Raw genomic sequence first — 25,930 nt, forward strand, 5'->3', positions numbered from 1 at the left:
TACACTGCATCATTATCTCGTTATATATGATGTGGCGCATTTATCACTATTTGATGATAAAGAAGTATGCAATAAATAATTATTCAATAATAATAAATGTGTCACATTTTATTTAATAAGATGTAAATGAGATTGTAGTATGATGTATAGAATTTTTTATTATATAAATATATATATTTATATATTTATAATATCAATGCACACGACTAAATTCCAACTCTTACCCACACATGACTTAATTATGATTTCTTACCTAATGATTTGCTCTTTCTTTTCAACAAGATTCATGTCCCTAAGGGCCTGTTTTATTTTTCAAGCATCCTGCTGGATAGATTGATTATGACATATGATGAAATTATTAAATTAAAGCTAAAAGATCAGCAATATAATAATATTCTCCATCGAATATAATGATATACATACAAATATAGCACATTTTCATATTATATATAATTTCATGCTAACACTTAAGTCTCGTTTAGTTTGAAAGATGAGATGTTTCCGCTCTTATAATCATTATAATTTTTTTAAACTTTCACTTAAAATATAATAAATAATTTAATTTTTTTAAATATCAAAATAAAAATAATATTAAAAAATTATATTCTAATAATATTTTATTTAACTTTTAAATTTATCTCGATCATATCATTCTACCTATGTAACCAAATAAGGTCTTAAATGAAAAATTAAAAAATATATATAAAAAATAAAAAAAGCATGTTCCAAAGAAATTCAACAAATTAATGAAAAGAAGCCTGATCTTTTCAAAATAAAAAGTAGCAAAGGACAATTAACACTAGTGGGTGGGTATCTATGAGAAAAATTATTTTTGTCATCCTCACACTTTACATATAATATTTATTTTTATTTATTTTTATTTTTTTTATAATAAATATGTAGTGTGTGAATGATAAATAGAATAATTTAATTAGTTTAATAAAAATAAAATTAAATTAAAAATTAAAAATTAAAAATTAAAAAATAATATTTTAATATATAAAATATATAGTGTGAGAAGAAGTATAGTATTTCTCATTTCATGGACGCAACTTTTTTCTCAAAGAAGGGAAGAGAAAAACGTCAAAATCGAGATAGCTCTCGATCTTGACAATTGCGTGGTCTGCCTTCCAAACCCTTAATGCTTACTTACATTGTGACGTCCAACCGTTACAAATAATATTCATACATAATTTCACTCTCACCTGTTCCTCCGGCCAAAACACTCTCCCTCAACTTCTCCTCTAAAACGATAGCTAGCTAGCTTTCTCTTAAGCTAGCCATCTAGGTTGGTCTTTCTTTACATGCCGCTCAACCAGCTCTTCCTTTTCACTAATTTAATTCAGGTTTTCTATTTTCCATGCATATAATATAAAGATATACATATATATATATGTATGTATAACTGTATCTCGTGCATGCTTCCTCTCGTCATCTTCTGTTTAGGATTTCTCTTTTATGCTTAGGGTGACGTTAATTTTTAATTATATTACTGTTTACTGCAGGTATTAATTAGGTCGTAGCGATGGCCGTGATGATGGGGTTGGAGAGGCTGGTAGTGACTTTAAAATCTAAAATAAGGTCCTTGAAGACGAAGAAACTTTATGATAAAATCGAAAAGAGCGAGAGCATGAGATTTGAGATAAGAAGCAGGAAGGCTCGAAAGCTTATTGAAAAGACCTTGAAAACCGCCGATTCGCCTAAGAGGCTGAGACCATGATCAAGACAACTACTATACTTCAGCAGCTGCGTAGCTGGTGTACGTACGTTTCTGATCATCATCCAATGCTTGAAACAACAAGCATATATGCTAGCTGGTTAATTAATTCGTAGTACTTTTTTTTATGTACGTTAGCCATTGCGCATGGTTTATAACTTTATACGATCGAGATGCAGAGGATTCCCCTCCGGCCTGATCCCCTCTCTCTGTCTCTCATCAGTACTGTGTCTTCTGCGAGTAATTAATTACTAATTAATTTATGCGTAAACATTATATATGCATGCAAGGCATTGTAAAACCATATATATTAGGTTTTTAAAATGCTTTAAGATTTTATATATAGATTTACCAATCATGATTCGATTTCGGTGCATATAATATAATTTGGAAATTTTTTTCAACTTTTTTCGCGGATTTAGCTAATTTCCAAATTATATTATATAATATAAAGGGACAGATTAATTAATGAAATTTCTTATCCGAATACATGAATTATCAATTCAAGTATTTTCAGGGACTAGTCTGATCTTTGTGATTAAGATTCACCATTAATGAAGGAACTCGATATTCTTCGTTTGAATCGTTTCGATCCAGATGGTCATGTTAGAGCGAAATGAGCAATATTACATACAGTCACTTTTGCATACTTCCTGAGCATTCCACTGATATGATTGGCTGGATTAATTTTTTTTAATATCCAACCAATCATATTACTGAAGTGCATAAAAGATTGCACAAAAATGACTGCACATAGATTTTTTGAAGCGGAATATAAGTTCCATATTGCATCTTCGATCAAGGTCGATCCGTTTAGCTCCAAGGAGATATACTTGATCCTCACTACTCATGGATCGATATTATATCATGGGTAACAAATTAATTAGCTATATATGTACGTAACATGAGTCATATATGATCTTAAATATTAGTACGTAACAACCATCTAATATTTAATCTTGATCGATCTTAACACCTACTACTTCAATAATTAAACTAATTTCTAGTTAACTCATTTAGATCGATCGGGTGTATTAATTGTAATAAACATATAATTAAAAAGGGATGCATGCATGCATATTTTCCTCTTTATTTCCTTTTCGCGAGCATTAATTATTTATTGCTGAAGTTGGTTTTGTTTAATCAAGTGATAGACAAGGAAAATAAATAGTTGTGTGGACGCCATGAGACCATGAGTTTGGACCTTTCAGGCTTTCATTGATTGTTACCTCCATCATCAAAAAGTTGGTCCGCAATTCCCTGCCACTTCGCATTTCTGCTTAAAGTAGTTTGTCCACTTAAAACAATAGCGGAAAGGTCCCATCATACGATTAAAGCTGCTTCTAGAAATTAAAGTCTATCATGACCTCCCTCCTCATTTGTAAGTTTAGAAAGCGGGTAATTATTTGATAATATTTAGGGTTTATATAATTAGTTTTAATTACATGATAATTAATAAGATAAAATAATAATAATAATAATAATAATATAGCAATAACATAAGCATGGTTGGTTGTTGGCCCAATACGCACGCCGCAAATTGAAGAATCATTGCACAAAATACCTGGGAAGGACTCTCAGTGTTTTCACTCCACTTCTGCATAACCATCATGATTTTCCCGGAAAACTCATCATTGTATAAACATACTTGAACCAAAACTACCTTTTTATTTGGTGGATTTATATATATATATATATATATATAAATTAGACAGAGCAAAATCTTGCACACATCAAAGTATGGGCTTATACGCAGATCCTAGTCACGATTCCTGATATTCATTAACAAACAAATACATACGACGGAAGGGTCAATTTCTATATATATATATATATATATATATATATATATATATATATATATTATCATGATTTTCCCGGAAAACTCGTCATTGTATAAACATACTTGAATCAAAGCTGCCTTTTTATTTGGGGGATTTATATATATATATAAATTAGACAAAGCAAAATCTTGCACACGTCAAAGTTTGGACTTATACCCGGATCCTAGTCACGATTCCTGATGTTCACTAACAAAACAAATACATAAGACGGAAGGGTCAGTTTCTATTCTATTCATATTAGAAGGAAAATACACTAGAAAGCAGAAAGCTAAATGCCATATCCCGCTCAGATTTCTTCTCTCAGTAAACAATCGCTCTCTAGCCAGAATATAATATCAATTGCACACTTTCGACCACAGATTTACTATTAAAGCTTTGATTTGGCATTTCAGATTTAGTCCATACCAACTAAAGGAGTCCATAAATTCGTATCTAAAACCCAATCATATCAACTTATCTCAGGCTTCACTCTCCTTAATCAATTACAGTACTCAACCCGATGGTTCTCCAACTAAGTAATTGCCTATATCAATCAACTAATTGGGTCAATTGATCTCGCGGATCAAAAATATAGAATCACCTGATTTTTGTATAAGGGATCAATACATTTTTGAGCATCATAGAAGTGCACTCATGACTTTAAGATATATATTAGGTGTGATGGTATATCATCCGAAGGTCGTTGCAATGCATGCACGTCCATGGTAACAAGGGAGGGTCCAGGCAGTAGGAATGGATGCGTCGAGTCTGGCAAAGATGGCAGCTGATAAGGAGATCCTCAGGTTCCCGACAACAGCATGTGCTGCAAGTAGGTGCAAAGGGGGACTGTGTAACACGAACAAATAGTTAGCTACAAAATCTACCAAATCTGCACAAGAATCACTAAAGACCCAACTCAAGCAAACATTCTCTGTAAGTGCCGCATGCCAGTATTCATTTGTTTATCAATATCTGGTACACTTCACATGTATCCAGAATCTCAAATAGATTTTTTGACTTCCGACTTAATTATTATTATGGTTCAAACAACGCATGATGGACTACTTTTATATTGGACACCTGAGGATATTTACTAATGAGCAAATACAAACACTATCATAACAAAGAAAAGCAGGATATAATGTTCTTGTCGTGCCTTGATGGGTGGGATTGTGTTTTTAACATTTTTCAGTTTTTTATGTCCCCAATAGCATGCCATATTTGTTCATGTCATGCACACGTTTGTAGTATATAGCGCAGATAATCGCATGCCATTCAAATATGAAGATGAAAATCTTATAATTCAAGAAAAATGAGTCCACAAAGGATCATTTTCAAGTTAGAGAAATTAATAGCTATCAATGACTATTAATGGCCAATGAAACTCTCCATGGCAAGGGAAATGGCTGATCGAGATGAAGCAATATATGCACATGTTTTTTTATTTTTTGATAAGTAGCTATATATATATGCACACGTTGGCATGGTACAGACCTCAGAATATTTTCTGTACTACCAAGAGAAGGTTGGCCATCCTATGCACTTGCACCTGACAACCCAAGAATTTTATTGTTGCACTCTGTAATGGATCCTTAAAGGTCACACGTGTCTTATTAAAAAATGAAAAACAAATCATATCACTTTCAAAATATAGACAATTATGTTCTTTAACACTAACTAGGCTATCATCATAATATATATAATTTCACTTATATACTGTTGGTTTTCTTTAATTTATATAAATATAGGTTTTCACTTGAAAAAAAATCATTAGAATATGTGCCCTTCTGGTTCCGGATGCATCATAAGAATATTATTCTAATTCCCCAATCTTTAAATTACGAATTTTAATAGTAAGAAATGACTGGACTTCTATTATATACAAGAAAGGAAGCAGGAGAAAGATGTCTTAATATGTACTCCTACAAGCAAATTTTGAGAAGCAAAGCCAAACCTAGATGGGTTCGCTAGTATGAGAATACCTGAGCACCAAAACTGTGTGTCTCTTGATCACTGAGAACAAAAATATCCAAGTCTGAAGGAGCACAAGGAATAGTCTGGGAGTATATTTTCTGATCGGTAGTGGCTGCATCCTCAACCTTTGTTATTCTAGTAAAAATCGCCTTGCACAAAGGGCAAGTAGAAATCTTCCTCCTTGAAGCCTACATACATGATCGGCAACTTATGACACCTAAAGTGAAAAGACATTAAGAGCACAAAGTAGTACGTTTGTCTAATCCATTTTGAATCTCACATTCCAACACTTACTATATGTTGATGGCTTGAAAAGGGGAGAAAAACCTCACTAAAAAAAAAAAAAATGAAAAGAAAAGTTCCTTCCGCTAATTTTCTTGCATAGCATTCATACATGATAAGTGTCACCTTATCATTTAAAAGTTCCGAAAGAGAACATATATGATCCAAAAATCTCTGTCATGAAATCCTGGCAGAATAATTATTTTGGATCGCTATTTTGCTTCATCCAGGCAACTTACAATTTCAGAATAACTCCCTTAAGAAGCAACATTCTCCCTCATTTTTGTTGAAAACAAAAAGTTCTCATTTTTCTGAAAATTAACAGAAAAAGTGAAAGTAGCTTTAAAGTATGAACTGTAACATGTGAAATATGAACAAGCATATTAGTGGAGATGGATTGGACACATATCAACAAGAGAAGAATGTATACCATATGGTCGGCCCAGTTCTCGATGCATGAATAACAAAATCGATGTCCACAGGGTAAAAACCCCCTGGTTGAACTGAAATCTGTCCAACATATAACACATGATAATTCAGTTGAAGTTGGTAATCTAGTAACATGTTCGATTTGACTCTCATCTTTGATCCCCTCACTTAAGTCATCAACATTGGTACACCCATCTTGTGAAGTTCCTTCCAAGGCAGTTGATGGATGCTTAACAAATAAATTTGAATCCTTGGAAGCTTCTCGACCTTCATTTCTAAGTCCTCTTTGATTACACAATTGCTCATCAAATGTTACCCCAATTTTCTGCATATGGGCATTCTGTGTACCGTCCAAACACATGGGCAAAGCTGAAACATTGCTATACGAGATATGAACTATAATTGGGTAGCACTCTTGGTTAGAATCTACATTTGCAGACTCCAACATGTCCATACAAACATTCTTTTTCACAAGCCTCCTTCCTTTACATGAAGGTCCAGGCAAAATATTGCGTCCATTACCATTAAATATCTTTCTCTTCTCGTTATCCAGATGCTCAGAGGAATAGAAACCGTACTCTTCATGCTTTTCATGGGGAAAAAGGGAAAATTCTCAGCACTTTTCACAAGAGATGGCTAATGTTTTTTTGTGAAGGCAAATGATGAAAAAGATTGAGATATGACTCAAGGAAATATGTATGAACTCATAAAACATAAATATAAAGCATAAATGCTAGTTTAGAACAATGTGCAGGGAAATTAAAAGGTAATAGCCTCCGACTGCAAAACATAAATATAACTTTGAAAATAACCAAGCAGATATAGATTGTACGCAAGGCTAGCATCTTATGCAAGCCACTCAATTGCTGAGATTTTGCATGCCAATGTAATCACTCAGTTTGGAACAAAAAGAAGATAAGATTTCTAGATCAGATAGATTCTGAAACTCAGCAGAAACTCTTATTCTCCCAATAAAGTAGGAAAATTTGTACTGGAACTTATTACCTGCATATATAAACCAGATAAAGGAGGCTCCTCTAAACAGTATTTGCTACTTGGCACGTTCTGCTCTGCTGAAGTCTTTTTAAACAGTCTGTGCTTTGATTTATGAGAAGTGTCATTGCTCTTTTGAGGATCAGAAAATAAGCCCTAAGATTCATTTAGAGGGGAAACTTAAGTCTTGAGCAACAAATAATCTACAGCTAATACGCTGCTTTCAAATTAGTGCCCTTTGAAAATAATATTAGACTAGGTTGCACGGACAAATCAGTGTGTATAGCCAACTACACTGGGGACCAAGTAGATATATGCATCATTTAGAGAGTGTCAGTACTTACCTTATCTAACAAACAAGATTCAGTCCTTGTAGATAGACCAGAAACTTCACACGCCAAATCAACAGCTTGTTTTCCAGAGTTGTCACAAACATTCAATTTGTCAGCAAGCACTCTACAATTGTTTGTTGAGACACCCACAGTAACAAGAGGGATTTCCAATAATAATGGCCCCACCTCTTCCCCACTGCATACAAATAACATCTTGAAAGCATGAGTTTCCGAGCAATAAATTGCATCGTTAACATATACCAACAGCAGTTCAAGGATAACCAGCATCACTGCATATACGTAAAATAAAATAAAGTGTATTATTTTCTATTGATAAGGGAAAGCTGAAAAGGATGGAACTCAGGCATACCTATTCAAAATATAAGGATGCTCAGGGACACGCTTTCCTTGCTTTATGCATTCTTCAACCCATTGATGGTTGACTATTACCTTATTCAACCTCTTGGCAAAATCATATTTCTTTCCTTGAAATTTCAAACACACCTAAACGACCAAGTAAAACATCTATCCTCAATCAACAAAAGACATCAACATATTCAATATTGGCACTTTTTAAATTAATTTTACCTTTTCACATTTTTAAAATTTTCAAAATTGGAAATGCATTGGTGCAGAACGTGTTGGATTAACTGAAAGCCAAAGATCAAAACGCACCAATTGTGTTGTTGTGCATTGGTGCAGAACGTGTTAGATTAACTGAAAGCCAAAGATCAAAACGCACCAAGTGTGTTGTTGATCCTGACAATACACCGACATAATTTGCCCCAGCATACGAGATTAGCTTTATGAGGTTGAACCGCTCCAAGCCATGGTAACCACTGACTGTTGCTACAATAGACTCCATGCCCTGGATCGGGCAAGCCATCGACTCTGTAACATCATGGCAGTAGATCCCAATTCACAAGCACTTCAGAAGTATAACTTCACAAAACACATAATGCGTAATCTTTGCACAGACAATATAACCATTGATCACGTCAGTGAGCTATAATTAAAACCGTAGCTCTACAAAGGGAGGATTAGACTGAACGTCATGGGTTTTAAAACTTATTGAATTCGTGTATTAACTTACCAGCATAAATAAATAAACTATCAAAGCTAGCAGAATAATCTAAATGCAAACATCATAGTTTGCAATAGAGCCAACATTCAGAATCGGGCAGTTTCAATGAAAGCCTAATGCCCTACGAATCTTAACGAATATGCATGTTTAATAAATAATAGAGAGCATCTAAGTGAAACAGAACTCATTCCGCTATGTATTACCAAAATTATCAAGACATAACGTGATAGGATCACAAATTTTAAAAATAACATTAGGCATTAGCATAACCGAAGCATTACAGGAATAAGAAATGGAGTGCTAAGCCAGATAGCTCAATCGATCACACTTCGAAACTATTAGCATCTTCAACCCTAAAGTTCTTATGAGTCGAGCATTAGAGAAAAAGACATAAATTCCCTCTATTCTCCAGCAATGTCTGCAAAACGTCACCAGCCAGGACCCTAACAAAATTAGGTTTTCTGTGTGTGTGTGTGTGTGTGTGTGAGAGAGAGAGAGAGAGAGAGAGAGAGAGAGCGAGAGAGATCCAGACCGGCAGGGCCAAGAGGGATGATGGCGGTGAAGCGGATCGTTCTTCTTCTTCTTCTTCTTCTTCTTCTGGACTCTTGAGAGTTTGCCGGGAAACAGAAAGTTTTCGAAATTTTTATGACGGCATGGTCCGCGAGGATTTGAAAGTTGTTGCGTGCCGAAGGCCCGAAATGCTTTTCAGCCCGAACCGGATATTTTCGAAGGAGTCCTTCTACAGGAACTCCGATCATTGCAATCTGTTTATATATATATATACAAAAATTCTATACGCAGTCACTTTTGTGGATTCATTTGTGCACTCTAGTGATATGATTGGTTATGTATTAAAAAAAAAATTAATCCAACCAATCATATCAGTAGAGTGCGCAGAGAGTACGCAAAAGTGACTGTATGTAGCATTACTCATATATATAATCATCTTTAACATTTTTTTAAAAAATAAAAAATTCACAATATTATTAAAAAACATTTTCTTATTCATTAAGTAAAAAAAAAAATTAAAAATTTTGATGGAGATGATAAACATAAAGCACTTCTGTTTTGGAAGTGAGAATAAATAAATTTATATATCCCCCTTTTCAATTTTTATCATCATTTTCGTAATATCAATTTTTACTATTTATTATATTTTGAGAAATGATATTACGAAACCTAAAGTTCTAAACAACTTACATAAAAAAAATAGTTGATATATGTTGCATTAAACAATATGATCGAAGGTTTCAAAATTTAAAAAGAAGAATAACATTTATTTTATTTGAATTTGAGAAATTAACCCATCAAGGTTCAATAGGCAAGTTTTGCAATGAGATGTAGATTCGGACAATTTACATTTAATGATGTGCAAAAGAGTTCTACAGAATTGCTTAATTTTCCATAATGATGAAGTAAAAATTGTAATGGTGATTTATTCTAAAGGTGACCCTTCATGAAATTCCATGAATCGAATTGAATTAGATCCCTAATGTTCAATTCCAAATGGCAAATTCTATTGCGTAAGCAAAAGCAAGTACCTTAGCAAGTAGATTGTTCATGTTAGATCATAAAACCTAAACTAAATCTAGACCCCTCTCTCATGCAAGTAGATAGATGTTTGGTTTATCACGCATGGCTCAAACCGTGCACAAGAACCACGCACAACCGCACCAAGTATAGTGCCACAACCCTAGTAGAATTGATCGGGACCACACCTCGACGCAACTCTTTGAGAGTCAAGACAATCACATGGCTTGTCTACTTGCATGTCTTGTCTCAAATCATTACACGCAGCAGGCACCCATGGAGGCTACTGGCTGCGCACAGACCATGCATGCATGCTTGCGCATGCCCTTGAACATGCACCTGTGCACGTTCAAGCGTGCCCCAACACTACTTAGCAAGGCTAGTGGCTTGCCCTCACAGGCACGTCATCCAATGCACGGCTTCAACCCGTACCTTGCAGGCGAGGCTAGTGGCATGCCCACTAGGCATGTCATCCAACGCACGGGTCATGCATGCCCATCGCTCAGACCACCAACCCAGGCTATGCAGGACCACTGCCCAAGCCACTTGAATGGACACTACAGAAATAGCACAACATCACCCTGTGCCCACCATCAAACCCAGGCTTGACACCATGTCATGCCCACTATTAACAGGTCATACACAGTGCCATGTCGTGCCCACCACCAGCCCAACGCATGGAACCATGTCGTACCATGTAACCAGCCGCGGACCAGACCAGGACTAGCCTAGCCGTGGGCATGCACCACCATAGCCCACCATGAGCCATGCATGCCACGACCACCATGAGCCATTTATCTATTTTATTATTTTTTATTTGTTTTATTTAATTACTTTTTTAATTATTATTTTATTTACTTTATTTATTTATTTTAATTTGTTAGGAACCTTTTCAAAGTTTTCAAATTATAAACTCTATAAATAGGACCCTTAATCATTTCATTAGGGAACTTTTGTCATTTGAAATATTGAGTGGCCAGCCATAGGGTTGGAATGTATCATTTTCGGTGCTTTTGCACTTGGACTCTTTTGGGTTGCAATTCGTGAATCCCCAAGGAGAAGGATCACACCTTGCAATTTTTGAATATGTGTGATTCTATTTATTTTTTAATATATTTGAGGTTTCTTTTCAATTCTTTGTGCAATTCGTGAATCAAAAATTGTTTAATTCCTTTTATTCTTTTTTTATCTCTTTGTGATTGTTGGAGTGTGTTGATTGGAGTGGAGGGGACGAATCCTTTATTGGGATTCTCGGTTTGTGTGTGGATTGCAAAATCTCTTGTATTCGTGTGTTTTATCACATGTTCATAAGATTTCCTTGAAGTTTCCCATCACCCAAACAAGCACTTCGGCCAACCCCTTCATTTGCCTTTCATGCCACCTTCATTTGCCCAAAGTCACAAAACCCTAGCCCCATCACAAGCCCTACACGCCACCTCCCAATTCCCATAACCAAACAAGCCACAAAAACCCTAGATCTCACTTGAGGAATTCGGCCATAGCTTCCTTGGTTTGGCTGAAACCCTAGATCATAATTTCTCTCATTTCCATTTTCCCTCCATAATTTAATTGGTCAATATCCCTTGATTGACTCACTCAAATTTCATTTTTCACCAAAACAAATTAGCCCCTTATCCATTCCATTCATTTTCAACCAGCCTTGTTCAATCTATATCTCAAATCTCAAATTCCTATATTTTAGGAATTGCATAATTCCTACCTTTTAGGAGATCTACTTGCCACCTAAGCCCTAGCCATTTTCCACACTTATCTTGGCCAAAACCCACACTAAACCCTAGCCAAAATTGTCCATCTCACAACCCTAGCACACAAGTGGCGCCTAGCAACCCAAAAGGCACATTCCCTCCATACTTCCCACCATTGAATTCCAGCCTCATTTCATCCAAACTCCTTTTTGAGCTACACGTGATATACACAAAGAAAATGAGTCATATTGGTCACTTGAGGAGCAACAAGGAGAGAATAGAACCCTTGGTGTTTGAGGGCTTGACCAAGATCCCCAACATATAGTCCATTGTTGCCATGCGTGGCATTTTTTAGACCATCGACCTCGAATCTTTTAGATCCGACCAACCTTCACTCTTGTAGTGTGGTGCATATTCCTATGTTTTCACTTCTAACCAAAGATTGTGAGAAGAGGTAGTGAAAGTCTCATTTAGCCAATCTAAACTAGTAAAATGCAGCACAAAACACTCTAATGCGACCAGAAGTTTTACAATCTATTTATCGAACTATATCAAAACTGCTTCATGTGGTTTTCCTTTATGGAAAATGGGTGGGGAAAAGTCATTGGCCCCAAATTCATCTTTTTTTTCCTCTCTCTCTTTTTCTTTCTTATGTTGTATTTGCTAGTTAGAGATGAATGTTGAGACTTTCTACCATGTTGGCTTTTATCATGTAACTGTTAAATATATCTATAATATGCTTTCTTAGGAGAGAGAGAGAGAGAGAGAGAGAGAGAGAGAGAGAGAGAGAGAGAGAGAGGAAACAAATGTGATAGTTGTTTGGTTTTGATTGAATCTTGTACCATTTCTTTGCACCAATTTACAAATTTTGTGTACTAATACACCATTTATTATAAGACCACTTATCATAACTATTAAAAAGGGTTTGCATTCACTTCAGCAATGTATTCCATATTCAAAAAATAGGCTTACAAATTAGGTTATATAGACTTTTCATCTCGACTATAAACAAGCACACTCACTCAACACAAAGAACCCCATGAGTCGCAGGATAATGCCTGTCGGTGCCTCCCACTCGTCTGCTAAATCCATTGGGTCCAATTTATGCATCATTAAGAGCATCTACATCCGGATCTCTATAAAATTCCTTATAATTTAACTAAAAATCACATTCATTAAAATTTTTTCCAAAATTTTATTCATATTTTAAAAACCTCCTACATCTCTATCTCTATTCTATTAAATAATATTTCTCTATTATTTCTTTATTACTTTTTCCTTTTACTTTCATTTACAATACTAACTACTAACTTTTTTGACTTATTATCTTCTCTTTTTTTATAAATCAAATTATATTAGATAAATACTTTATTAACTGTAATATAAATAATTTTTTTATTGATATTGAGTTTCTAAAAATAAAATTTTACAATCTCAAGATATACAGGACCTCAACACAACTATGAAAGAAAATAAAGAACTCAAAATTAGAAACTTGAAGCCTAAAACAGGTATAAAATAGATAAAAAAACATAACATAACAAAAAAGAAAGAGCCAGAAATAAACACCGTCTCCAGAGCACTGGGATGTTCTGAACAAGTCGCCATTAAAGGAAGGATTGGTGAGAAGCTGGCTTCTCCTCAAACCGGAAATGGAGACCATCTTCTGCCTCACCGCTTATCTCCTTCACGCATTTGACCACTACAACTCTTACCCCAGAGGCCTCATCCTATCCATAAGATAATTTCTCTCTCTTACTTTCTTCGTGCCCTTATTTGCAGCTCATAACAAAATGTATTGATTGTGGAGAAAGTTCACGAAATGCATAAAAAATGAATGATTAAGTTTTGAAAACTTAAATTTTAGTGTTTATATAATGCGTGAATTTTTGGTGCTAAAGTACAAGGGGAAGGGCCAACCGTTTACATAGAAGAATACGTGGGCTGAAGGGGAGAATGATAGGACAATGGAATGCTGCAGATGTACAATACTTTAACAAATATGAAAAATTCTTGTACAGACCGGAAACAAAGATCGCATAACAAGAATTAGGATGGAATTGGGATAGAGGGAGATTTTTTAGCAAAACCCTAAATTATTCTCTAAATTATAGGAAAAAATAAGAGATGCAAATCAAGATGCGGACGCTGTAACTTAACATTGTTTTTGTTCTTATTTTTAAATCTAAGATATTGGATCCAAATATCATTTTTTTTTTTCCTTTTATGTCGGGAACCTCTTCAAGGCAGGGTCCTTTAGACCCACCCCTGCAGAATAAACCCCAATCCCGTGCACCGCACCCTCGGAAGATCCAGCAAAAGAAATGTTATATCATATGAGCCACTACGAATAGATCCAGCAAAAGAAATGTTATCTCACCATATCATATGACAATCTTTTTTGTTTTTGATTGTTAATCAACAAATGACAATCTTAAAAACCACAAACATGTCCCTCGACCGTTAAATACCAATTAGATAACATTATTTATGGTTCTGAATGATCTCTATCATGAATAATTGTTCACCTTATAACTTTTCTTTATTGACACCCATAACTCTTTTTTCGCTCTGATAAGTTCGACAACTGACTTTTTATTGTTTCCTCTCAAGTCAGCCCTGATTCTGATTCAACAATGCTTAGACATCGATTGTGTCTGATACATAGAAGGCAGTAAACAGCATGTCCTTAGGCCCCCACTCGAGGAATTTTTGCAAGTGATGCTTGGATCTTATCCTCTGAAAATGACAAGTCAACCATGTTCCCTTGCAAATAATTGTCATAAGCTGGCAGGTCAAAATGGCCATGTCCACACATAGCTGTGAGAATAACCTTTGCTTCCCCAGTCTCTCTACATCGAAGAGCTTCCCTAATGGTGGCAGCTATAGCATGAGTTGGCTCTGGGGCTGGTATCAACCCTTCAGACCTTGCAAATTGTATGGCACCTGCAACAAAGAGAAGGTACGATCTTAGCCAGTCTTCACTTGCTTCAGTCCTAAACATTCCATGCATACAAACAACATTCCACAAGTTGATCTCAGTTCTATAATGCATCCAGAACAATATGATATACCTTGAAAACACTCTATCTGGGGAATCGCAATAGCTTCCATAAAACCCAATTCATAGACGTGTGAAATTAGAGGTGCCATACCATGGTATCGCAATCCCCCTGTAGAATGACAAATACATTATTGAACAATAAGAAAATGCCAACAAATCTGAGTTCTCAACGCCCACAGCATATTACCAGCATGAATTGGGTCTGGAATGAAGTCATGACCAAGTGTATGCATCTTCATCAATGGAGTCATCCCTGCTGTATCACCATAATCATATGCATAAACACCTTTCGTCAATGAAGGACATGCTGCAGGCTCAACTCCTCTTATAATAGGGTTGATTTTCCCATTGAGTTTTTCTCGGATGAACGGAAAACTGAGCCCTGCAAAATTAGACCCACCACCAGTACATCCTATGATAAGATCTGGGGTTTCACCAATAGCCTCCATTTGTTTGAGACATTCCTCTCCAATAACAGTTTGGTGGAGCAAAACATGATTGAGAACACTCCCTAGGCAGTATTTGGTATCAATGTTCATAGTTGCAACCTCCACAGCTTCTGAAATGGCTATTCCTAGACTTCCAGGGCCTGATGGATCCATTTGAAGAATTTTCCTACCTGCCTCAGTAACAGTAGATGGAGATGGGTGTACTTTTGCACCCCAGGTTTGCATCATCAATTTTCGATATGGTTTCTGTTCATAAGAAGCACGGACTTGCCACACCTAATAGGGAATTTGAATCAATAAAATTCACATAATATTTTAACACCAGGTTTGATTGATACAATTTGGGTAAGAATGTACTTGGTGGCACTAGAAATGTCCAGATAGCTTTTATCGAGAAGCATAATGGTATAATTAGACTTGGTTTTAGCTGTATCTTTGTGCATAAGACAAGAAATATTAAAAAAAAAAAAAATATGTAGTGTATTCAAAACCTCTTCGTTCACCCAGATATATGACAAATCAAGCAAACGAAGAGTGTTTTTGCAAAAAACTTCTTTGTTATTCCCTCAGGAAGACCTTCTTCATATTATATCTAGTATTGTAAACACGATCAAGTCTGATAGTTCATACGTAAATGGAGTCATCCCTCTGGAATAAGCCAATAAGATGAATAAACATTATTTGGATTAGGCTTCTTCAATTTATTGTCGAGTCAACATTTAGCAACAAGTGTTCCTTACCTCGCAGCCAAGACCAAACAAGCTGCACGCAAAGGCCAATGAACATCCCCATTGACCAGCGCCAGTTTCTGTCACAACATTCTTGATGCCTTGCTGAGCATTATACCAGACTTGTGGAACTGCAGTGTTTGGTTTGTGTGATCCAGCAGGGCTGACACCTTCATACTTGTAGTAAATTCTGGCAGGTTTATTGAGAAGCTTCTCCAACCTCTTGGCTCTAAATTCAACTGGAAAATATAAGACGCTTTTCTCCATGGCAGATGGAAAAGATTTCCAAGAAAATAAAAGGCACCACAGAATAGCAAAACAAACCTGATCAGAGGGGTTGGGCGCCAAAGCCTGTACACATCAATAACTTCATCTGGGATGTCTATGAACTTGTCATTGCTCACCTCCTGCTTAATCAACTCATCAGGAAACAGGGGAGACAAATCTTCGGGTTTGACCGGTCTGAAAGTCTTAGGGTGCAATGGAGGAGGGGGTTTCACTGGAAGATCTGCGATCAGATTGTACCACTGACAGGGAATTTCAACTGATTTTGGATCAGCGCTTAAAGCAGCTCTTGCTCTATGGCCATTTGAAAGCCTCAGATTCATTGGCTTTGCCTTCAGAGAAATATTCCCAAGCCATTCCTTCTCAACTGAAGGGACATGAGCATATGAAAAGTATTACAAATATTTTTTGACAAGTTATAACAAAAATCAATATGACAACAAACATTAATAAACAGTGCACAACTAACGCCTCAAGATTAAGCAGGTTACCATTTGTATGGGATTCTATTAAGAGACCACATATTGAAGGGCTCAAAGACTAGGCAGAAAATGATACCAAAATGTTTTCAACAATGAGTTATCTCATATTTTTAAGGAATTCAATTGCAAATAGAAATTAAGAATTTTTTCAGTAAAGAAATGGGAGTGAACTACATGCTTCGGCAATTTTAAGTCAAGACTGGTATGATCGGATCATCCAAATACAAACCATCTACTAAATCATTCAATGAGAGAGTTCCACATATATGCAAAACCTTGTTTTCACATTTCCTAACCTGTTTAGTACAAATTTCATTCTGATATTACTCTTAAGAAAATTACATGTAGAAACACTGAAAAAAATTTTGGGCAATGCCCATACATGCAGTCGGCAAGGTTAAAATACTGCATCAATGATCAATCTTCATTAAGACAGCCAGCTAAACTATATCACATTCGGGAAGTACACGCTACAGAGTTAACAGGTTAATAAATTATGCCTGCTATGAGCTCAGAACTGCAGTACACAGAATGCATAAAACCGATGTAGTTGACCAAGATTTCCAGCTGCAAGTATGTTTGGGAACACAAGTTTTCATACTATTCACTGTTATTCACAATTCACTGCTATTCATAAACAATTCACCATTATTCAGTGATATTTTATTACTATTCACAATCTATTACCACCGGCCTCCCTTAAAAAAATAAGAAGTGAAGTTGGGTGGAGTTACCTCTTGTGTGGATGCTTGATGCCGGTGAACGGGGAATTGGGTTTCCAGAGGGAATAATGTGAGTGGCCATTCAATTTTCTTTGAACTTGTTCAAGTGGTTCAAGTTGTTGTTGTACTTCTTCCCGGAGAGTGACAGACCAGAGGAGAGGATGATGAGTTTTGGGTTTTCGTTTGTAGTCTGCGGGCAGTAAGTACCTAAAACCTATGTATAATGAGATATAATAATTAAGAGACAGAAGAGAATGGGAAATGACAAAAGGAAGGAAAATTGACCTTAGAGCATTGGCAATCATTGTCAAGTCCAAAATTTTAGCTAAAATTAGAGCTTTTGGCTAAAATCTAAACCAATAGAGATATAGATCCACATTGGACTAGCCATTCTAAAGTCAAAATAATAATATATTATTATATATTTTAATAATATATTTTTTCTTATATTTTGCAAATACACAATATATTACACCAACATTCAGCAAATACACTATATTTGCACCAACATTCCGCAACCATTGATCAGACCTGCGGTGATCTTTCACAACTTTTGCTATGTTTCCCTCGTAGGTGGGAATAGAAGTGCTACTGGCTACCAAAACCATAAAATCTAAAGCTGCCATTTGTGATGAATGATTCTGAAACTGTCGCAGTTCCTCTGGGGCTAGCAAAGTTCCCTTTTTCACCTACAGCTTTTGGGTCTCAAATTTTAGAAGGATCATGTGCAAAGATATGCAAGATGATCTGAATGATCCAAAATGTTTGTCAAGTATACCAATAAATCCGATATATCACTTCACAACTGCTCAACAGACACTAAGGATTCGCTATTAAGTGAAACTTATAAAGGAAAACCCATCAATTCAATGTCATGCCAGTAAATCCGATATATCACTTCATAACTGCTCAACAACACTAAGGATTAGCTATTGAGCGAAACTTATAAAGGAAAACCCATCAATGTCATGCTTGATCTTCAGCTTCTGGAAATCACCATGTCATTGGAAAGATTTCAATATGTTACTATTGAAATCACTCTCAACTAAAAATAATTACCAGACAGTGAGCCAATGAGCTATGGGCCAACTAGCACTACTTGTCTTTAGGGATCATGGGGTGCAACACTTCGGGGTTTTGATCCACCAACCCCCCCCCCCAAAAAAAAAAAAAACTGCTCAACAGACACTATAAATATGTTACTACTGAAATCACTCTTTAACTAAAAATAACTACCAGACAGTGAGCCAATGAGCTATAGGCCAGCTAGCACTACTTGTCTTTAGGGATCATGGTTTCCCTCTTCAGAATTGCTAAACTGGTAAGTGGATGAGTGTGTATTGTAGTGAGTGGATGAGTACAAACTAGTTTTAACTTGAGATACTATCATAGACCTTTTTTTTTTTCTTTTGATATATTTGGGGGAGGGGGTTTCGAACTCCCGACCTCCATTTTGGAGGCTGGGGGTTATGCCAATCAGGTCACAGGCCTTTGGCCAGATACTATCATAGACTTGAGTGAAAATAATAGAAACACTTTGGTCAGGAAGGATCATACGTGATACTCTTTCCACTGCCTAGTGCTAAAACCCTGACCTTCTTGTTTCAGAAACAAAAAAGTGGGAACTGACCTCATACCACCACAGATCAGACCAGCTCTAAAAAAACCACATAGCAGACCACATAAAAATGCACATAGCAGTTAAGCACCAACTTGACCATAGGTGTCAAAAGACCACATAGTAGACCACCACAGATGGGCACCAATTTAAAATAATATGTTCATACCACCACAGATCAAACCAGCTCTGAAAAACCACATTTGAAACCACATAGCAGACCACATAAAAATGCACATAGAAGTTAAGCACCAACTTGACCATACACTCAAAAGACCACATAGCAGACCATCACAGACTCAACTTCACAGACTAGGAAGTTGACCATAGGTGTCAAAAGACCACATAGTAGACCACCACAGATGGGCACCAATTTAAAATAATATGTTCATACCACCACAGATCAAACCAGCTCTGAAAAACCACATTTGAAACCACATAGCAGACCACATAAAAATGCACATAGAAGTTAAGCACCAACTTGAACATACACTCAAAAGACCACATAGCAGACCATCACAGACTCAACTTCACAGACTAGGAACACAAACCAGATTCAACGCATCTACCGGGCCATCGTTCAAGTACACAAGAGGAACAAAAACATTAAAACAAAAAGAAAAAAATAATGAAAGTTTATGATGCATAGCCAGGTAGAACAAATGTTGAAAATTAAAATATGATCAAATCTGAGTGCAAGTCCCCCGAGTAATACTACCGCAGAAAAGAAAAGTACATAAAAGCGAATTTATGTCAAAATTTGCATCTGCCCAGAAGCATCTATTGCACCCGGAAATTCAAGAAGAAGAAAAAAAGTAATGAAACCTCTTGATCTAGTATTGGACCAAGGCTCTCATTATACACAAGAATGAACTCTGGAGTACTGAAACGAACGAGTCTCAGGAAATCTTACCTTTTTGTTTTTGCGGGAGCAGAAATCCACAGTCGATTTTCTCTGGGAAATCGATTGTTCCTTCCCCACATTCCTAAGCTAAGCCCAGAGGGAGCATCTTGACAACCCAAGGACAACGACAGCAGCAAGGGAACTGGGAAAAAAAAAATGAAAAAAGGAGAGAAGGGAAGAGATGGAATGTCGGGCCAATCTAGAGGGAAGAGAGAAACAGGGATAAAAAAATGAAGGGGGTGTTCAGCAAGGGAGAAAGGGAGAGAAAGTGAAAAGGGTTTCAATCGGGAATGATTTTACGAGGGAAATGTTTGTTGCAGTTGGTGTCTGCGGATTTTAGAATAAAATACTCATTTGGCAATGAACAGGAACTCGCCTAAGATGGAATATTGTTTAGATATGCTGTAGCTCAGAACTTAAACTCTTCCATTTTACCTACTCCATTGCAACACGTTAAAGAGCAATCTCAACAGATTATGGAAATCTAAAATTAAAGTCACTTTTTACCTATTAGACGTTAAAACCAGCTGCATCGGATTATGTAAACACAAATTTTATAGCTTTTAGCTACAGTAATTAGAAAGAAAATATCAAATTTGGTTGCAACTGTACCATCATCAAATCCTTATTTTATTAATTTATTTTTAACTCTCCATCTCTCTTCTCTCGTATAGATGTATCTTGATAACTTTAATTCCGTCTTGCACCAGACCCAGTAGCTTTAATTCATGAGCTAAATTAATTAAATAATTAAAAGATTAAATTTTAAATTCATGATAAAATTAAATAAATTAAAAATATCTAAATTAAATATTTTTTTATGTTAATATTTTTTTTATTACTATATAATGAATAAATGAATAATCCAATATAGAGATTTAATGTGAATGGAATAGTCAAAATTAAATTCATCTCATATTATTTTATTATTATATAATAAAAAAATAGTTATTCCAATGTGGAGATTTATGTTAATAGAATAGTCAATAACCAAATTCATCTTACATTCATCAAAAGTGTCCTTTACATATGCATAATCCAATAACAATGCTCTAAGGACCTTTAGAGCATTAGCAATGGATTATGCAAATGCCATGTCATAATTTGCATAATATCACATGACTTTGCATTTGGCTATGACATTCAAACCCAACTCCCACATTGGATTATCCAATTACTATATATATAATATTAATATTATATTAATAATTTATTATCTCTTTTTGTAATTTTTTTGGGTCATATTTTGCATTTCTAATTTTAGCCAACTGCTTTTATTGTGCATTGTTTGCCTAAAATAAAACCTTCTTTGTTCTAAATATTCTTAAGTGTACCATGGTAAAGAAGTGCTATGTATGTGTCACGCCACAACAGAATAAATGTTCATCAGTGTAGTGAGATTGAAATCACAACACCTCGGCTAGGCAGCGCCTTGGCACCTGCATTTTATATTACATCTACCTAATCTCTCCAACAAATGTAGTGAGATTGAAAAGCAATATCAGCCAGCCATACTTGTATTATACAATTAACAACCCAACTGTATTATAGCAGTACAACCAACAGTTTCAATCTCAACAAAATTAAACAAATACTTTCAACAAGCACCAGTTTCAGGCCATAATAATAATAAAATACAATAGCCTAATGGAAAAGCTTCCATCCCATAATCAAAAGTTCCACACAAAATACTAATTCACATCAACAAGCTAACTAATTCCACAACAACATTACACAATTAAAACACAACAGTAGCAGCAGGAGGTGCTACACAATTCACCACAAACTTGCAGCAGCACATTTACAATTCCACAATTCTATTATCTGCTATACAATTCCACGGCAGCAGCACATGTACATGTATTTGTAGTCACAAAACTAGCTAAAAACACAATTAAAGCACTGCCCCAGACTGTCCAGCTGTATTTCCAATCACCAAAACAAGTCATAACCATAATTAAAACACTGACCAGCTGCCCAGTTGTATTTCCACTCACAAAACCAGCCCAGAACCACAATATTATGCACAAATTACAATCTGCCTAATATACTACATCGAGTTATCAAAGTGCAAGGGGTGGGTGGCAACTTCAAATTAATAGCTCCTCTTTTAAAACCAAAGATACTTTCAAATTTGTACAAAAGCACTTCCATACCCACATCTCATAACAGAGTAAACCATTTCTCCCCACTCAAAACTCCTTCACCAACGAGATTACCATGTCTATCTCCACAATAATATCAACCATGCTTCCCATACAGGACTCTTAGAAATTAGAACGATTCTTCTTAATGAATCCACCAGCATATATAATCTTTTTAAACAGTAGCGGGCATAAACCATGTCTAAGACTCTAAACCACGATGTCATGAAGCTATAGTGGGCACAAACCAGTACTAAACCACAACCAATACTGTCAAGTGGAGTTTTAAAGCACAAACCACAACCAGAAGAACAAAGAAGCACAAACCACAAGCACACAGTGAGTATGAAAAACCACCAATCACGACCCAGCCACAACGCACAAACCACAAAGCACAAACCAGAAATCATTGAGCAGCCAGTAGTCTATCAAAATCACTAAATCGAAACTTCCCAAAACACACGGTGAGTATCAAAAAGAAGGAGCACGAAATTTTACCCAAGGGTTTTCGGTTTCAACAATCTCGCGACGGGTAGGGACTCTAGGGGGAAAACCAGAAAAGGAAGGCCGTTGCGTAGACAAGTTTTGTTGATGTCGGATCTGTGAATATGAAGATGAGAACACTATGGCGTGCGATGGACCACCAAACTGAGAGAGAATCAGCCCAAAATGGTTCAGCTTGCAAAATAATCACGCAAATCACATAGATTGCAGTGACATTGTGTGAGAGGGATAATCTCACAAATTTCTGGTTTAAGATCAGAGTGAAAATGCTGAGAAGAGGGATTTGGTGGCTGGAGCGAAAATGGTGAGAAAGAGAGAGAAGAACAGACAAATTTCAGCAAGATAGAGGGATTTGGTGGAGGGAGAGGAGGGAGAGGAGCTCGGTTGGGAAAGAAAGAGAAGCATCTAAAAAAGGCCTCCTTCCTCTAGAGAGAGAAGCTTTCACTTCTCGATAGATACCTAAACAGAAAGCCTCCCAAGATTTATTTTGGCTTGTTTGTTTGGTGTTTGAAAATAAGGCTCTCGGTGATGGTTTTGTTTTGGTAGCAGTAAAGCCGTGGCTCAAGACCGTGTGGTTGGGTTGCGTGGAGGGTATGCAGGGGAGGAGGAGGTGAAGGTGGCAGCGAAGCAGCTGGGCTCGTGCTGTCGGTAGCTGGGTTGTGACCTGCGTATGCCTGGCGTGCTCAACCAGTGGTAGTTCTCGGCGTGCTCAACCTGGAATGGAGGTGTTGAACAGGTGACCGGAGCGCACCTCAGAAACCTAGGAAAGCCCACCCCTGAAGCATCGATGAGATGCAACGGTCAAACAGAGCTGACCAGGTGCTCAAAACACTTTCTGGTTTTGGCTTGAGTGCATTCGAGAAGGTGGAGTCTTCTTGGGTGTGGTTCTGGGCTGGGGTGATGGGCTGTCGGCGTGTACACGTAGTGTTTTCTGCGCAATACACGCATGTGCAGGGATTCGGCGCAGTACACGCATGCGCAGCTCTGTTTCGGCGCAATAGCAGGAGGCAAGCATGGTTCTTGCAGGAGAAGGTGCAGGAAAATGCAGATGGGTTGGGCTGGCTAAAAGTCCATCACGACGGCTATTTGAGTGTGTTTTTTGTTTTAGAGCAAGTTTGAATTTTCCACCTATTTTATTTAATTATTATAATTTTTTAAAATTTTAATATAAAATATAATTAATTAATTAATTTTTTAAAATTTAAAATAATAATAATATTAAAAAATAATATTTTATCAATATTTTATTTAATTTTTAATTTTCATTTCAACTCAACTCAACATCTAAATTCAATCTTAATATTAATGTATACCTTGTTATTTATGCTTTCATTAATGTTTTGTTTAGAAAAATTAAAGAAAACCCAAAAAACTTGGTCGCTTGGACCATAGTCCATGGAGTTTGTCCTCTATCCGACTGTATATGAGGTTTGTCATATTGTCCCTAGACAGAATTGTGATGTCTCTCAACTGTTGGGTTTGTAGAGATTTGCAATAGGAACTAGATCATATCAATCACAGTTGTGTACTGGGACACTACTAATATTTGTAGTTAATTTGTAATGTATGTTTCGGGACTAGTGTAACGTTCCATTATCAATGAATGCACTATGTTTTTTATCCAAAAAAAAGTCATTATTTTCCATTTGGCTAATCCAATGTAGACATTTGTATCTAAAATGAGGTAAATTTTGCATTTTATTGGCACAGTGCACTTAAAAAGCCAAATTTTGCATCAGCACTGGAATATCCAAATGCAAATGCAAAAGGTCAAATAGCTAACAAAAGATGAAAATGTTCTACATTGGATTAGGCAAATGTAAAACCAAATGACTTTTAGCTACAGTAATTCAACTCCTCCAGCCATATTTGATTGAACACTATAGCTCAATCAAATATTTATTTATTATTTTCTTCCTCTAGAAGTGCTCTCTCTCTTCGCTCGATTTTTTCTCTGTCTATCGAAGTAGTTACTTTTCCCTCTATTTGCTGCTCCCACATTAGATTGTCTTAGTTTCCTTCACAATTTTCTCTCTATTTTCCATCTCGTGAAACTGCATATCTGTTTCTCCATCATTTCCATACATACCTTTTGCTCTCCCATTGTTTCCAACCCAAAATCTGAGATCACTTCGCCAGGTTTCCTTTGCACGGAAGCCACTCAAGTCATTTAGTCCAGATCTTTGCCCTAAAGTGTCTGTTTCCTTCACACAAAAGCCATTCCAATCGTTTCCTGTCAACCCAGCACCACTCAAGCCATCTGGTAAGTATGTGACCAATTTACAGGCTTCTCTTCTCACAATAGAAAAAGTTAAACAAATTTATGGTTCCAATTCTCTCTTTCAAACTAGGTTCCTATTGGTTCTCTTTTTCCTTTTTCTTAATTTCATTGTCTTCAATTTCTGTAAATACAGTGAATTTTTAGCCTCTAGTATATATTAGTAACAATTACTATAAGATTTGGCATGTCTTTGTTGTTCTGGTGCTATTACTTATTGTCGATCAGATGTTTGTAATAATTCACTCACATCAGTCGGTGAGAAGAAGGGATGATAGAAGACAATATTAATGGAAAAAAAAATATGGAGAAGGTTACCGAGGATAAAAATAGGAAGAAATTATTTAAACAACAGCAGGTGACGCTTAGTAATATAAAGAGATATATATATAAATCCACCAAATAAGAAGTCAGCTTTGATTCAAGTATGCTTATACAAGGATGAGTTATATGGAAAAATCATTTTGGTTATGCAAAAGTGGAGTGAAAACATTGGAGTCTTTCCTAGGTATTTTGTGCAATGATTCTTCAATATGCGGTGTGCGTATTGGGCCAACAATCAACCATGCTTATGTTGTTGCTATAATATTAATATTTTTTATCTTATTAATTATTATGTAATTAAAACTAATTATATAAACACTAAATATTATTGTCATGAGATTATCAAATAATTACCCACTTTCTAAACTTACAATTGAGGAGGGAGCGTCATGATAGACTTTAATTTATAGAAGCAGCTTTATGATAGACTTTAATCGTACGATAGGACCTTTCCACTATTGTTTTATGTGGACACACTACTTTGAGTAAAACTATGTAGAAGCTATTGTAGTAGTGCACACAATACACACAATACGTGTCATTTTTTTTCTCCTTCTA

General features: G+C 36.0%; 2 protein-coding genes and 1 long non-coding RNA gene across 9 annotated transcripts; 1 reads left to right on the plus strand and 2 right to left on the minus strand.

The window, feature by feature from the left end:
* The first annotated feature begins 1,053 nt into the window (after positions 1 to 1,053).
* On the plus strand, positions 1,054 to 1,988 carry LOC122305543. The gene is made up of 2 exons (XR_006241161.1): positions 1,054 to 1,288; positions 1,506 to 1,988. It is a non-coding gene; the product is annotated as an uncharacterized LOC122305543 (long non-coding RNA).
* A 1,933-nt stretch (positions 1,989 to 3,921) lies between these two features.
* LOC122302335 lies at positions 3,922 to 9,407 on the minus strand. Of its 3 annotated transcripts, XM_043113540.1 has the most exons (9): positions 9,167 to 9,407; positions 8,293 to 8,441; positions 7,921 to 8,054; positions 7,563 to 7,746; positions 7,231 to 7,374; positions 6,227 to 6,811; positions 5,523 to 5,702; positions 5,035 to 5,089; positions 4,249 to 4,386 (listed from the first exon to the last, which is right to left on the minus strand). In XM_043113540.1, the coding sequence occupies exons 1-8, from the start codon at positions 9,390 to 9,392 to the stop codon at positions 5,036 to 5,038; spliced, it is 1,656 nt and encodes a 551-aa protein (XP_042969474.1). In that variant the 5' UTR covers positions 9,393 to 9,407; the 3' UTR covers positions 4,249 to 4,386; position 5,035. The 3 variants fall into 3 exon arrangements, with proteins under 3 accessions (XP_042969473.1, XP_042969475.1, XP_042969474.1); XM_043113539.1 differs by lacking the exon at positions 5,035 to 5,089 and having other exon boundaries at positions 3,922 to 4,386; XM_043113541.1 differs by lacking the exons at positions 5,035 to 5,089; positions 7,231 to 7,374 and having other exon boundaries at positions 3,922 to 4,386.
* A 4,814-nt stretch (positions 9,408 to 14,221) lies between these two features.
* On the minus strand, positions 14,222 to 23,822 carry LOC122302271 (tryptophan synthase beta chain 2). Of its 5 annotated transcripts, none has more exons than XM_043113454.1 (7): positions 22,765 to 23,822; positions 17,613 to 17,807; positions 16,436 to 16,763; positions 16,124 to 16,340; positions 15,122 to 15,659; positions 14,945 to 15,043; positions 14,222 to 14,816 (listed from the first exon to the last, which is right to left on the minus strand). In XM_043113454.1, exons 2-7 carry the CDS (start codon positions 17,680 to 17,682, stop codon positions 14,560 to 14,562), a joined length of 1,509 nt encoding a protein of 502 aa, XP_042969388.1. In that variant the 5' UTR covers positions 17,683 to 17,807; positions 22,765 to 23,822; the 3' UTR covers positions 14,222 to 14,559. The 5 variants fall into 5 exon arrangements, with proteins under 5 accessions (XP_042969388.1, XP_042969386.1, XP_042969390.1 ...); XM_043113452.1 differs by having other exon boundaries at positions 17,613 to 17,814; XM_043113456.1 differs by lacking the exon at positions 22,765 to 23,822 and adding an exon at positions 20,132 to 20,877.
* Positions 23,823 to 25,930: the final 2,108 nt, after the last annotated feature.

This window comes from Carya illinoinensis, chromosome 3 (genome assembly GCF_018687715.1).
Source record: "Carya illinoinensis cultivar Pawnee chromosome 3, C.illinoinensisPawnee_v1, whole genome shotgun sequence".
NCBI classification, from domain to species: Eukaryota; Viridiplantae; Streptophyta; class Magnoliopsida; order Fagales; family Juglandaceae; genus Carya; species Carya illinoinensis.